This window comes from Triturus cristatus, chromosome 6, assembly GCF_964204655.1.
Source record: "Triturus cristatus chromosome 6, aTriCri1.1, whole genome shotgun sequence".
Classification (NCBI taxonomy): Eukaryota; Metazoa; Chordata; class Amphibia; order Caudata; family Salamandridae; genus Triturus; species Triturus cristatus.
In genome coordinates this window covers 859,226,336-859,241,639 of record NC_140589.1, presented here as the reverse complement: position 1 = coordinate 859,241,639, position 15,304 = coordinate 859,226,336, and the positions used below count along the sequence as shown (strand labels likewise).

The 15,304-nt window shown below is 42.2% G+C and overlaps 1 protein-coding gene across 1 annotated transcript in view; it reads right to left on the bottom strand.

The window, feature by feature from the left end:
* The window catches only part of TBXT (T-box transcription factor T), a 27,314-nt gene extending 12,571 nt beyond the window's left edge, over nucleotides 1–14,743 (bottom strand). The window contains exons 1-4 of the mRNA XM_085611445.1: nucleotides 14,466–14,743; nucleotides 11,348–11,612; nucleotides 10,073–10,207; nucleotides 5,365–5,426 (exon numbers count right to left, since the gene is read on the bottom strand). Coding sequence (XP_085467571.1) covers nucleotides 5,365–5,426; nucleotides 10,073–10,207; nucleotides 11,348–11,612; nucleotides 14,466–14,677 — 674 coding nt within the window. The 5' untranslated portion in view covers nucleotides 14,678–14,743. The remainder of the gene's footprint in view (nucleotides 1–5,364; nucleotides 5,427–10,072; nucleotides 10,208–11,347; nucleotides 11,613–14,465) is intronic.
* Nucleotides 14,744–15,304: the final 561 nt, after the last annotated feature.

Genomic DNA, 15,304 nt, shown 5'->3' with positions numbered 1-15,304 from the left:
TGATGCTTGGCCCCCGTGGCCCCTGCCCGGATAGCTAGCCAGGGCTGGCTTTCAGTGCCTGCAGTTTGCAGCCCCACTCTGCCCCAGTTGGACGTGACAACCCAACAAGCCCTGAGTTTGCTGGGTCACTGAAGCGCAGTTTGAAAGGATGCTGCATTGCGGGGGCGGGGGGGGGGGGGGGGCAGTGATTGGAATTCGGAGCACGCGCCAGAACACTGAAGGTGAGCAGACCGGGCGTTCAGTGCCACAGGACCCCGCCCGACCAGTGGGCGCATATTCAGGGCATAGTAACCTAGTGGCAGTAGTGGAAGCAGTGGTGGTAGAGCCGCTGCATTAGGTTGAGCCTTCTTACAGTGAAAACGGTCTTAGTAAGGCCGGGTGCAACTTGTGGTGAGGGGTGTGGTTCCACCCCCCAACTTTACAACATACACTTGGACCTCCCATTAGTGGTCAGTGCAGTCAATGTCCAGCTTCACCCTTAGATCTAACCCTCCTGCTTTGCAGATCTATTCATTATCACCCTTCTGTGTGTGACCAGTGCGAGGTCTCGGAGGACATGTGCTCTACTCTGTGTCGATGGCTGGAGGAAGAAGGGTTGTAGGAGAACAAGAAACAAGCAGTTAAAGTTAGCTAATTGTGCATAAGGATGAGAACTACTCAGTATTCAGAACTCGGTGCTACAGCATCATGACACAAGCAAGCAGACGTACCAAACAGACGGTCCAGAGATGCTCGCTAAGAATTTATAATTAAATTACTTGCCACTTACCCAAATAGGGATGGGAAGCATGCGGAAGGAACTTACAATCATGCCAGCAGGTATGCCTGAATTTGTGGCTGAAACTGCTTCTGTGGAATCCGCAGAGGCTTACTCCACCAGCTCCTTGAATGCCAGTAAAACAAGCAGACCCGCCTCAAAGCTAATACCAAGCTTCCATGAGATGTGTTTTATCAACGGTCGAACTCCCTCAGATAGCCCTGCTATGGCGACTTTTGACAATGGGAGACGTCTGTCATTAATAGCTCATATCGTAGTCTATACGGAATGTGTGCGTGACATGACTGTGGTCAGAAGAGTGGAGAGTGACCACTACCCTGTGGCACTCTGATGTTGTACTCCAGGTGAGGCGCCAGTGTGATTAATTCAAGGGAGGGGAGTTACGGGCATGTGATCGTCCCAGTCAATAGCAGGAGGAGAATAAGATAGAGCTGTGAGAAGTATTTACTTGAACTCTTACTGCTAAAATGCATAATGGTTGAGTATGAAGCCACAATCATGAATTCCCTGACTGATGATTGAGGGGAAATCTTAGCAGTTTATGAAGGGATGGTAAATGAGCTGAAGGCTCTGTGGTCTAAGCCTATCGGTTATCAAACTATTGGCTCTAACGAAGGGAGATGGGGTGTAGGGGTTAAATGGTATGATGAAGACTGTTTTAGACTGAAGGGAGCTGTCTCTTCTGCTCCAGTGAGGCGACAGTGTAGCCACCAGGGCAAATAGTTCTTCCAAGAGTGTAGGAGTGAGTACAAACATCTTTTAAAAGCAAAGAAATCCCTGCACCAATTGGCATTATGGAAGGAACTGAGGGCGGACTCGCACTGCAAAAATACTGAGAACTGTTAATGTGGGTGGAGAAGCCATTATTGTACTGACCATAGGGGCACCGGATAGTCCTTCCAATTACCGTCCGAACTCCCTTCTGGATGGGGCAGGCAAAGTCCTAGGGAAAGTTCTGCTGGGTATATGCCTATAAAATCATGACAGCAGCTTTTGACTTAGTTGATATAGAGATGCTGTGGAGTTCCCTGGTAGACCTAGTAGTCAATATCACCCTGATAATGGCTATAAAGGCTCTTCACACCAGTAACATGGTTAGAGTTAGGTACGGCCCTGTTGGGGAGTGTACAGAATCTTTCCCAGTTGAAAAGCACATGGTGTGTGTTACTTTTTAGGCTTTTCTAAAATGATGGAGCAGACTAGATGGCGGAAGATCCCTTAGAAATCCCCACCATAGCCATAAAAAGGGAGCTGATACTATTATACGCAGATGACGCTGTATTGATGGCGTAAACAGAACATGCCACCCACAGGCTACTAATGCGCTTTGAGGAATACTGCAGTAGGAAATCACTGACTATTAATAGCAGTAAAACAAAGAGTATGGTTTCGAGGCCGTCCTCCAGGTTTAAGCAGAAGCCTGAGATTGAAGGTGTGCCCTTTTAAAACCGTTACGCAATTCAGTTATCTAGAGATTCTAGTCTCAGAGTACTTGCACTGGGTTAGTCACATACAGAAGACAACTATAGCCCTGAGACAAAAGGCAGGGGCAGTTCTGAAGTTCAAGAATAATGCTGGCGCCAAAAATATTAGTGTCGTCTTGCAACTATATAAACAAAAGGCAATGGCGGCTGTACTTTATGGGGTGGAGCTCTGGAGGTAGGCATATGTACCATCATTGCAAGTAGGAGAGAACAACTTCCTAAGAGCTTTGCTGAGGTTGGGGCTGGGCACTCCCTCACTGGCACTGTATGTGGAGATCAATTTCACCACGACATTGGAAGTAGCTGACCTCAGGCCAGTTCTTTAACGGGATAGGCTTTTAAAAAGCCCTAAGGCAGCTATATACTTGAAACTCTTAGAAGATGCTACCTCCAATGGTGACCGAAGGGAGCACATGGTCGACCCATATACAGAATATCTTAAACGAGCTGCTGATGGAGTCCTTGTGGGCCGATCCCTCTAGAATAAGGAAGGACGCTGCTGGTCTGATTAAAGATCGGTACCATGAATGCATGCAGACAAGGAAGCACCTGGCGTTCAGGTACCTGGGTGTGATATACCCTGAACTTAAGCATACACTGTATGTAAAATACCTGCTGGGTACCCTGCCAACCTGGGCTTACCTAATTCGAATACATAGGCTGGCTGCTTGATGTGACCACTGTGATTGTAGCTTTGGAGGGATAGACAATGTAACCCATTGTATACTGTTCTGTAAAATATACAACCCTGCATGGCGTTGATGGCTCCTTCCCCTTGGGTTAGATGTGTTAAATCTGCATTGGCGTTTTGTATGAGGTTTGATGATTTGTATGTTGTCAACTCCGTAGCTTCATTTCTATGGGCTGTGTAGCCTTGCTTGAGAGAGCTGCCCACCACACTAGGTATCAATTCAAAAAGATAACCTTGCGGATTCGTGTACATCCCTTCACGCATTGTGCTGCTAATTGTTGTCCAAAATGCGTGCTTTCCTAATATTCCTCTGCACTTTTATATATTTGACAAATTAGTTGATTTGCTTTTTATTGGGTATACAGTAACTAAATGCTACTATGTCGTCCAGCTGATTGGAGTATGTTTTTAAAGTACATTTTCGACCGAACTGCATATTCTTTTAATGTTTCCTTCCACTTTTACATATTTGATACATTTGTCGATCGATTCTATAGGAATGAAATATAGTGCCCAAATGTTATTATGACGCCCAGTTGACTGCACTGTATATTTTTTTAAGAAGTCTTTGTATATTTAACGTTTTTAAATCTTAATTTCGAATATTGTAAGGCTGGAAGCTTCAACAATAAATAAATAAATAATGGAATGCCAAAACACATTCGGATAACAGCAGAACACTAATCCTTTATGGGCTCCGGAATAGCATGCTACTTGCCAATAAAGCATTTCAACACCCCATCAGGGTTACAAGCACTATATAAATGCAAACCGTTTTCCCTTTTCTACCCCTTCCCAACCCTTCTCAATCCAAATAACTGGCTAACATATCCACCACTCAAATTAATTTCATGTTTCACCATACTAATTCAACACTAGTCCTTATGGGTTCCAGAGTAGCGTGCTACTCACCAAAAAAGTGTTTCAAAACCCCATCAGGGGTAGCCAGCGCTATATAAAGACAAACCTCTTTCCCTCTTCTATCCCGCCACCTACCCTTTTCTATCCAAATAACTGAATAACATATCCACCACTCAAATTACTTCATGTTTCACTATATTAATTTTCAACACTAATCCTTTATGGGTTCCGGAGTAGCGTTCTACTCGCCAGAAAAGCGCTTCAACACCTATCAGGGGTAACAGGTGCTATTTGAATGCAAACCTTTTTTCCCCTTCAATCCCTCCTCTACCCTTCTCACTTCAACTAACTAATATCCACCACTCAAATTACTTTCATATTTCACAATACTAATTCACCACTAATCCTTCCGGAGTAGCGTGCTTCAACACCCCATCAGGGGTAACAAGCGCTATATAAATACAAACCTTTTTTCCTCTTCTATCCTTCTACTTTCCTTCCGAATTCAAATAACTGACTAATCTATCCACCACTTAAAATTTACTTGCATGTTTCACTATACGAATTCAACAGTAATCCTCTATGGGTCCTGGAGTAGCGCGTTTTGACGCCTCATCAGGGTTAGTAAGCGATATACAAATGCAATTACAATACAATACAATTTGTAACAAAGAGTGTGGAGATGAAGAACGAATAGAAATGGGGGGGAAAGGAAGAGAATCAGGATAAAAGAAAGGAAATATAGAAGTGAGATAGTAGAGGAGAGTTGAGCTAGAAGAAGAAGCCACAAAAGGGAAAGAGCAAAATTGAACTGGGGAGTGAAGCAGAAAGTTTTCAACAAGAGAGAAACAGAAATTGAGTGTAAGATGCAGGTGTATCATGAGATTAAAAAAAAGAGAATGTGAAAGTGTGAATGGGATGGATGACAGGAAACGAAGAGGGAGAAAAAAGTGTGGCTGCAGTGCTGCAACCAGAAATAGAAAGGATTAAAAGCCAACAGTAACAAAATGGACTGGGAAATGGCCGGATGGAAAATTTGGAGAAAAAGAGTCTTAAGACCGAAAAGAGTCTTAGACCGAAAAGAGAATTAGTAACAGACAAGACAATCAATAGCCTGTACAAAGAAAAAGCCAGAGTGAAGGATACCAATATTAACAAATACAGTCCATATCTGAGCAATGTTCTCCGAGTAACTGTGATATATCTAAGAGGGTCTTTTAAACAGAGGCGAGGGGCTTTACATTGTAATAGCAACTTAGGTGGATACTGGGCAGAAAAAGCTCACATCCTTTTGCACTCCTAGCTCACAGTAAAGAATGAAGTGCTATACGGCAGATAGAAAGTGTTAACCTGAGACATGTGGACATAGCAATTTTGTGCTGTGGGACACATTTTCCCCAGGTGTGTCTGCAGCCGAAATGTGTGTAAAACGCCACAATTTTTAACCCCTGTGCTGCTGGTAACTACCATTACAGGCCACATTTCGATTACAGAGGCTCTTGTAATTGAGGATAACTATGACACACATAGAAATAGAAACAAAATCCTACCTTTCTTTTGCATCTAGGAAGGCCTTTGCAAATGGGTTGTACTGGATTTTCAAAGCTGTAATCTAAAATAAAAATTGCATTTGAAAGTTGTTAGGAAAGGGCTGTGATAAGATCTCACTCAGAATAAGTAGTACTTTAGTTAAGATTTTTTTTATATAGCCACATGTTGTTTTCTATGCAGAGGAATTGTGTGCACCTTAGCAAAAACATGTTGCTCTGCAAATCACTGGGGAGCTGTACCTGATGTTCTATGTGCTTAGATCTGCACTGCACCAGTTGTACTGCACGGGTGGGAAAACAATATTGTACACCAGACAAAATGTCAGCCTCTAATGTTTATTGAGAAATTGTGTATTTAGTGTGCCCGGCTATGTTTTATAGCGCTGTGTAGAGTATCTTAAAACAGTAGGTTATACATATCGTAAAAATAAAAATTAACAAAATAAACAGAAGAAATAAGATGTGAATTACAAATAATCTAGACAAAGGTTTTTGTAGTCATAATTAACCGTTTTGTGGCCTTGGCATGCATGGTGTGATGGTTACATTTGGTAAATATTATAGCGAAAATAAACAACAAACAGAATAAAGGAAAGAGAACAGAAGGTATGACGCCACCTCGAAGTGTCAGTAATGGACTTGGCATAAAAGTTTGAAATTAAAAAATAAAATAACCATTCCATCTAATTTTAAAAGAATAACACAGGTGTTTCCTACCTGGCAGGAGGCAAACTGGTGCAATAGTTTTTAAGAATTAAAAAATATGCCCCCAGCAAAAAGAAAAAGAACGAAGCAACCCAACATCATTGTAGGGGCCATGTCCTTGTAGTAAAAAATCACACACAAAAAACAATAACCATTACATATATTTTTTGTAGAACACTAAAGGGCGATTCCTGGCTGGCAGGATAACTTAGAACAAGGGTGGAAACATTGTGTTTGTTTTAATGCACATCACAAGAAAACATAAACCTTATCTGTGCAAAGAAAAGATACTATTGACTTGAATTATGGTAACCTGAAAGCACAATATAAACACACAATGATGCTAGAAAAGAATAAAGAAGTGGAAAACGCAATGGCCCACCAGTCCTAGTACCGAAGAACGTGTTTTTTAGGTGTATGTGCATATGTGATCAGCAAAATCATGTTACTCGTAGTACAAGAGAGACAATTTAAGAACTGGGTTAACCTGTTGCCCCATGCTGTGGTGTGCAGAAGCAAAATGTGAATGGCAGCTGAACAGACGGTGCACAGACAGAATATTGAGTTTAAAATGTCGACAAACACAAATATCGAGTTTTAAATATCGTGGGCAAGAAGATCGACTTGCAGGTAAAAAATATCATTTTTGAAAATATCGAAGTTGTTAATATCGTTGTCAAAAATATAGTTGTTTAAAATATAGATGTTTTAATTAGTGTGATGTATTTTAGTGTGTATTTTAAAAGTATGTGACCTAGTTTTTGTATAAGAATTTTTTTTTAATATGTGTTACATTTTTAGTAATTATTAATTTTATCTTAATTAAATTTTGCGTTTTTAAGTTCTGTAGTGGGCTGTGGGTTTATAGGGGAATAGGGTGGGAAGTAATTTAATTATAATAAATGTATTAAATATTTTGTATTCATTTAATTTATTTTTAAAGTGTTAATTGTGGGAGTTATTTTATGATTGAAATATTTATTAATTGGCTGTTAATTATTATTAATTAAATGATTAGTAAATAAGTATGTTAATTGTGCCATTTTTTAGGAGTGGGTCGTGGGGTTCATAGGAGAATAGGGTGGGAAGTAATTTATTTATAAATAATTAATAATTTTTTGTTAATTAATGCTAATTGATTAATTAAAATATGGCTATTGTTTAATTAATTGTTGATGTAAGTTGTGGGGTTTATAGTGGTAAAGGGTGGGAAGTAAATTATTTTAAATTAATTCATAAGTTGTTGTTAATTGATATTAATTTATTAATGTAAAATTAGTTAAGGAAATTGTGTAATGATTTTTAGGTGTGTGTTGTGGCGTTTATTGGGGTAGAGAGTAGTGTATGTTTAGCTAACTAATAATTAGTTGATTATTAATATTAATTTATCAATTGATAAATATTTATGGAAAGTGCTTGTTGTTATTTTGTTTGTGTGTTTTGGTTTTATAGGGGCAACATTTGGGGAGTAAATTAATTTGTATTTGTTTTTTTAACAAACTTTTTGCTAATTATTTATGTTAATTATGGAGGTAAATTTAAAAAACAATATGGGTTGTGAATTGTGTGGTTGTATAGGGTAGGAGATCTAAAATATTACATTTATGTAATAATTAATGTTTTTGTTTATAAACATTTTCTATTAAATAATATTTTTTTATATAATCTTTCTAGATATTTGTTAGACCTTTTTAACATTCTAATATGTTTCTATCTTTTGTAATATTTAATAAAACTGTTATATATGTTTATTTTTTGGGTTTTAAAATCTTGTGTTGTTGTTATCTTGTTTGTTTTTAATTTTGAAATGACTCCAGTAGAAATATTAACTTTTACCCTTCCGCTATCCAACACTTTCCCTACGGTTGCACAAACTGGAGTGAGAATAGTCATTTTAAACTCTCCACTGTACAACAATTTCCCTACTGTTGCACCCACTGGAGTGATAATAGTAATTATTACCCATCCTCTATCCAACACTTTCCCTGCTGTTGCACCCACAGGAGTGGGAATAGTAATTTTTACCTCTCCGCTATCCAATACTTTCCCTACTGTTGCACCCACTGGAGTGGGGATATTAAGTTTTACCCCTCTGCTATCCAACACTTTCCCTACTGTTGCACTCACTGGAGTGGGAAAAGTAAGTTTTACCCCTCCGCTACCCAACACTTCCCCTACTGTTGCACCCACTGGAGTGGGAATATTAATTTGTACCCCTCCACTATCCAACACTTTCCCTACTGTTGCACTTATGGATATTTTATATATGTATGTTTAAAAAAAAGTAATTACATTTATTTGATTATATTTGTCAAAATGTATATTAAATCTAAATATTTTTTTATGTTCATTTTATTATTTAATAGATTTAACATTAATTTTTATTTAAATAAAAGAATCGATATGTTGTACATCTATATTTTTTACATCGATATTTTTGTTTCGATATTTTTGTACTTACAATTTTAAATATAGGATGTCGATATTTTTGACAGATATTTTAGCATCGATATTTGTGTATGAGGATATTTTGGGCATCGATATTCTATTAGTGAACCGAACAGACCAATCGATAGAGAAATAACCCAAAGCCCCTTTACATATGTATGTATTTTTTCTGCATCAATTTGTATATGAGGTTGGCAACACAGCTAAAGCGGTCTCTCAGCCAGATTTGAAAATCAAGGATGACCCTATATACCCCAGGCCATTGCTGCGGAGACGGGCTGAAGTGACAAACCTGGCACATGACTCTGCATTGTCTGTCGCCCTAACCACATCTTGTGATGTGAGGTGACAGGAAGTTCCTGTGATGGCCAGCATTTAAAGAGAGCCAGAAGAGGCCCGGCCCACGGTGGTCGTGAGTCCTAATGCTGCACCTCCCCCAAGGGCGTGTTGCACTGTTCAATAGAATTAGAATGGGACTTGATGGACAATAGAGCAGTAGTAATAAGAAACCAGTTTAAAGACAAGGAGATGGTTTAACAAATGAACTACATTTAAGGAGGCTGGATCAGCACAGGCATGGAGATCAAATGAATCGCTGAAAAAGGTGTTTAAAGGAGTATGATCCTTAGAAGAAACAAGCAATCTGGCTAACGAGAATATCTCCACGTGGCCTGTTTCACTCAAGAAAGCTCAATGAAATGGAGAAATAGCTTAAACCCTCTTTCTGAACATCCGACAGCTTGACTCCACAAGTATGCACACCAATATGAGAAACTGACAGGCTGATAAAGTGGATAGAGAGAATTTTGTTAAGAACTTGGCATCTCAGTCACTCTGTAAACTACTCCCATGTTCATTTTTTATGTCTTGTGTTAGCCAGGACCTTTTGATGTTACTAAAATTGTATATATAACATTTCTACAAGGGGAAATAGCAATTACAACACAGTCTGAACCATGCATGCAATTACAAAATTACAACGAAAACTTAACACATGCGTCTTTACCATGCAGTTTTTTTTACCACAGCCTGCCTTTACAACGCATGCCATTACTACATAAAATATAAGTATAAAAGTGTGTGTGTGTGTGTGTGTATATATATATATATATACACACACTTTTATACTTATATTTTATGTCTCAAAGTGACAATAAATGTGATCATAACAAAAGTGATCTTACAATAAAATGATTCTGTGTGGATGACAGTGTCTTCTGCAGGACGAAGATAACTAATAGGTGTTAGAAATACATAAATAACTTTGAAGGACACTGGTATCATCGAGCACCCTGAATATTTGTTTCATTTTTTGTCTATGAGCAAGATAACTTCATGAAATATTTTCAACTATTTTGATCCAACTTTCATATTTTTGCAAAAAAATTATAAATGCTCTTTCCTCACATCTGTATCAAACTGACTTAAGAATATGTTGAGTAACGCTCATTTTAAAGCACATAACATTCTCACACCAGTGCTCAAGTGCCCGTAGGCCATGGTATTTCCACAATGCGTCCTGCTGCTGTGCTGGCTCAGTGGAAGTGGGGCTCACCTCTTCATTCTGGTATGCGGTGACAGCTATGAACTGGGTCTCGGGGAAAGAATGGCTGGTGATCATCCTCTGGGGACCACCCACTCTCACTATATGGATCCGCGGCTCATACTTGTGCAGCGAGTTTAGCATGATCTGCAAGGAACAGAGAGAGAGCGGTTACTGACACATGGTTAATATAGCTCGAAGGGTGCACAACAAACATGGCACGACTTCCAGTAACTGAATGACTCTGGACAGTTTCCTGGAGGTGGTCATGGACACAAGGGCAAGGGAAGAAAGTGCACGTCGCTCTGGGTGGCCTGCTAAATTGTTGTAGTTTCACCGCTGTGCACTTTGCCTAGCATCTTTGCAAGAAATAGAAGGATGTCGGGGAGCTAAGGGAGGAAGTGTAGGGCAACCATGTCAGAAGCAGTAAAAGGTTTATGACGTCACTCCTGCAACCAGTGGTACTTTGGGAATTCGAGTCCATGCTCATACAGTAAGAAAGTAGACATATCAGAATTTACCTTTCCAATGGTGTGCCCTTCAGATGCTAGTGGACTGTGGTTCTCACAGTTCATGTAACTAATTCAGAAGCCTTGACACAAATAGAACCAGGTCTGTGGATTTGAAAGATGTCGGCCCTAGATGTTGTCATAATTTAATTAAAGTGACAGACAGAACATAAATAAAGTTCCCTGGAAGCAGCCTGGGGCAGGACATTAGATATAGAAAAGCTGGAGTTAATACACTGGCTAATGAAAGCTGTGGATGAATAGGGTGGTGTAACAGATTCGTTGGCTACTTCAAGTACCATGTGATGTGATCTGTCATGGATGACACCGGACGTAATACCTCTGGTCTGTGTACGAACTTGCATGATTTGCTCTCAGTTCACACAAACATCATGACGCAGAAGAATTATTTACATAGGGTTTGAGGGGTGGTTAATTGGTGGAAATCAGCTAATGTGTGCATACTGTTGTGGGCATGAAGTTAGACGTTAAGGACATAAGATATGCCCACATGATTATTGGTGCAGTTAAGGGTCTGTAGATTAGACTAAATCAAGACAACCAGACAAGACCTCAAACCTAACTTGGGGCCTTGGCCTCACCCAAACGAGCTGAGGTTTAGTTGCCTCACTCATTGGACAGCTGCACTTATTAGCTCACTTCTGGGTTAATGTAGGAAGAGTTTCCGGACGCGGAAGTGGGGGGCAGGAAACACATATGAATATCCCCACCACATGGAAGCTGCCACCTACCCCCACACCCTGTCTGTCTCTCTTACCTGGCCACCCCCGTTCAGCTTGTTGGTGAGCTTGACCTTGCTGAAGGAGACCGGGGCCTTCATCCAGTGGGCTCCGAAGTTGGGCGAGTCCGGGTGAATGTAGACGCAGCTGGGCACCTGCGGCTCGGGCTTGCCCCCTGGCACCCACTCCCCGTTCACGTACTTCCAGCGGTGGTTGTCGGCGGCCACGAAGTCCAACAGGAAGGAGTACATGGCGTTGGGGTCCAGGCCCGACACGTTCAGCTTGAGCACTGGAAACATCCGCCTGCGGGAGGGGGGACAGCAAAGTACAGGGGTAACTGAGGTGCCAACGGGAGCGTGGGAGAAGGGGGGCATAGTTTGTGGACGAGGCTTCAGATATGAAGTCACTGCCTGGGAGGGGTCTGTATGGTTTACTTTAAGGGTATCTGAGGGCACTGGAGGCGCTAGAAATTTGTGGTTCTGGTTTCTAGTAGGAGAGGGGGCAGCAAGAGGCTGGTGTGCCCGCCCTGGGCGGATGCACTATTTGGGGAAAATCCCTCGGACGAGTCCACTGTGTGAAGGACAGTGACTCGTGGGCACTGCCACCGGACCCCTCCCTGGCCAGGTAGCAGGGCACAGGAAACACGGACAGGAGCCCGAAGGGTAGAGGTACTCTCGTGAGGACTGTCTGCCCGCCGACAGCAAACTGGGGTAGACTCTTTGCCCACATGTGCAGGTGCCGGCTCACATTTTAGGAACTAAGACTTTTTTTCATCACCAGTCAAAGCAAGAGAGGAAGGACGACAAGGAAGAAAGGACGAGTCACGAGACAGAATATCTCGGGAAAACAAAGAGAAAGGGAGAAAGCTTTGATGAAAAGGAACTTGCAAGCGTAAATTGAAGAGAAAGGGTGTATAACGAGGTAGAAGAAAGAAGCATAGGGTGGAATCAAAAGTAAGTGGGCATTATTCTTCAATTACATGCACGCAGTCCTGTCTTTATAACCATGCATTACAGCTTCTTAATATCGTCATTTCAGGATTCCTTGCAAATCAAAGAGATCTCCCCGACAGATGAATGGATTTAGTATATCACTGGTTTCATGCGCATCACAAGAAATACACATCCCCAAACTAGAGCCACATACGTCAGGCGCGCTTTCCAAACATGGTCCAATAACATAAACAACCCCAATATCTACAACGTCTTTCTTCACTATCCATAGCTAGAGCGTGTCATGGAACAGCTGGACCCCGACTGGCGAACACCCTAGAAAAGTACGGAACGGACGTCCGTGCTCAGGCGGCATTGCGAGGCCAGCCAGACAAGTGCCAGAAATGTGGTATACATAGGTATGGTCATATATAAACACATTTAATAAATGCCCAGAACACGCACGAATGACTTAATTGACACAACGCTTATTATGCAACTGAAATCCAGCCATGGTCCAAGGTGTGAATGAATGCGACTAAGTTGAAGCGCTGGGAAGCAGTTTACACTTCCTAGAAAATGAACTTGGACCAACGTTAGACTTATCTCAACACACACCAGCAAAACTAAATACATTTCGCTGAAGAGCCTATAAAAATAATTTGCTGTATATTTAAAGAATGGTTCCTGAGTGGCATAAGAGACCCTCCCTCCTGAAAGTCTATAACATGTGCTATCAGGTGACATTTTATTTTTGTATTCACGCCAAATTACAAAATGTCCATATTGTGGTACGGGCGATCACATCATTACATTTTAAATTTCGCGTAAATAAATGAAGCGCCAAGCATTTCAAACATAAAAAGGAAATGGCTGTCAAAAGAAAAATATAGCAGTCGCCAATAAACTGCTAGCATTGCAATAACATACCAGAATTATTTAAACAAATGTAATTGAGCTGTTTGTATGCAGATACATAGGGGGGGGGGGGGGGAAGTCTACCGGCCCACTCTTACTATATATACATGTAATCACGATTTAAACTCTCGATAGCCCCAAACGTTGTAAAAGGAACGGGCGCATTAACACATAGAAAGGAAGTGTCTCGCTGGTGCCTTTTATCTTTCCTTCTCGACACGTTCACACCTCTTTCCGGGGATGTACGCCGGCTCTGGCGTTAAAGATTCTCACGGAATCCTCTGCAGGCGTCGAGGCCAATAATCCGGGCCGCAAACACAGGAGCCGAGAAGTCCGCTGTCCGCGCACTCGGCGCCTTCACTGAATCCGCCTAGCTCAGGATGAACTGACGCTCGTTACCTCAGAATTTGCTAATTGTCCAAACCAACCCTGAAGAGCATTTTCCACCTCCTCAGTCTACGCACACTTCAGTGCCCAGATACAGGGTGCCTGCTGGTAGTGCCACCTCCACTTGGCTGGCACCAAGAGGGCGTAAGGGCATGTGCGTGTACCTCAGGATATAGTATTGAAGACGTGTATCCATTAAATATTGTTATTTAGTCCACTGAATAAAGTACAGCCGCGTGTAGCAGAGTTCAGGCACGACTCGGTAGTTAAAACACATTCTTTCGCTCCAATGGCACAGCCGGGGCACTTGGAAATTCGGTGTTCTTGGTTTTAGACTACCATCGTTTTACGGTGAGACAATAAACACCCCGCGGAACGAGAAGAACCCAAAGGAACTAGCAACAGAAACGAGAGAAAACGTGTTGGTGGGAATGAAAGTATCGCAAGAAATAGAAACATACAAGACGGAAGGGGTAACAAGAGCAAACGAGCAAAAGAGCACAGTAAGGAAAGAAAAAAGGAAAACTAAATAGAACAATTTTGGAAGCAATATAAACAAAAGTATTTACGGATATATGAAATGAAGAAGATTAAAAATTGGAGAACGTACGAGTAAACGAACTTAAATGCACGAATGAATGAACACTTTTGAATTAAAGAACTATAGAATTAAACAACGATAGGAGTTAGAATAAAGAAAGAAAAATGCAACTTAAATAAATGAATTTCCAATATTTTGACTTGCAAAACGAGACCTCTTGGGTTGCACTTGTCATGAAAGGTTCGGATCAGAGCACACTGCCCCACCCGCACTGATCCATCGTGGATGCTTTGGTTCCTGTGATCTCTGTTTCCCCGTGCATCATTCTCTCCCTATGCATGCCATCCCAGGCCGTGTGGGTGAGCTGCAGCCCCTTACCTCCCGTTCTTGGTAACGATCATCTCGTTGGTGAGCTCCTTGAAGCGCTGCCACAGCTCGTCCTCCTCCAGGCTCACCTTGAGCTGGCGCTCGGTGGGGTCGCCCTTCTCGCTGCCCGCCTGCAGCTCGTGCTCCACGGCGCTGAGCAGGTGATCCACCCGGCTGCACTGCCGCCCCTTCCCATGGGCCTCCGAGGACGACACCGCGCTCATCCTGCTCTTCTTTAATCGTCTATGAACACCCTTTAACTCCGGTCTGTAAAAATCCCATGCACGCTGCACCGCCCGGCATCTGGGCAGCAGGCAGTGGCTCGCGCATAAATACTCGGGCCCCGCCCCCTTGTGCTCCCAGTCGGAGCGCGGGCTCTCATTGGACTGCGGCGGTCTTTGAAGTGGGCGCCCTTCCCCAGGTTGGCTCCGCGCGGCCATATCTGAGGCGAAGGCGGCGCCCTATGCTGATGCGTAGGCAGCGCTATCAAAGGCCGCAGCCGGAAGTGGGCACCCTGTTACCTGCCCTGTCAGACCTGGGGCTTATTACAATCACTGTCCAGGGGTCCGGAGTAGGCCTGTGCTGCCTCTCTTGGATGTCACACCTACCTGAGGGGGCCTTGGGGCGCTAACACCTATACGAGCGTGAAGCCACGGGAGAACGTGTTATTCATATTTACTTAAAATGTAAAGCAACGGATCATCACAGTGTGCGCTCCCACTTGTAACCCAGGGACTCTGGTGATGCTGAGTCAAGTAAAAATATGTACGTTAAAAGCAAAATTGTCAGTTGCACACATTTCCCAAAACACCACCATCTGTTTTTAACTGCCTGAGCTGACAATTTGGAAC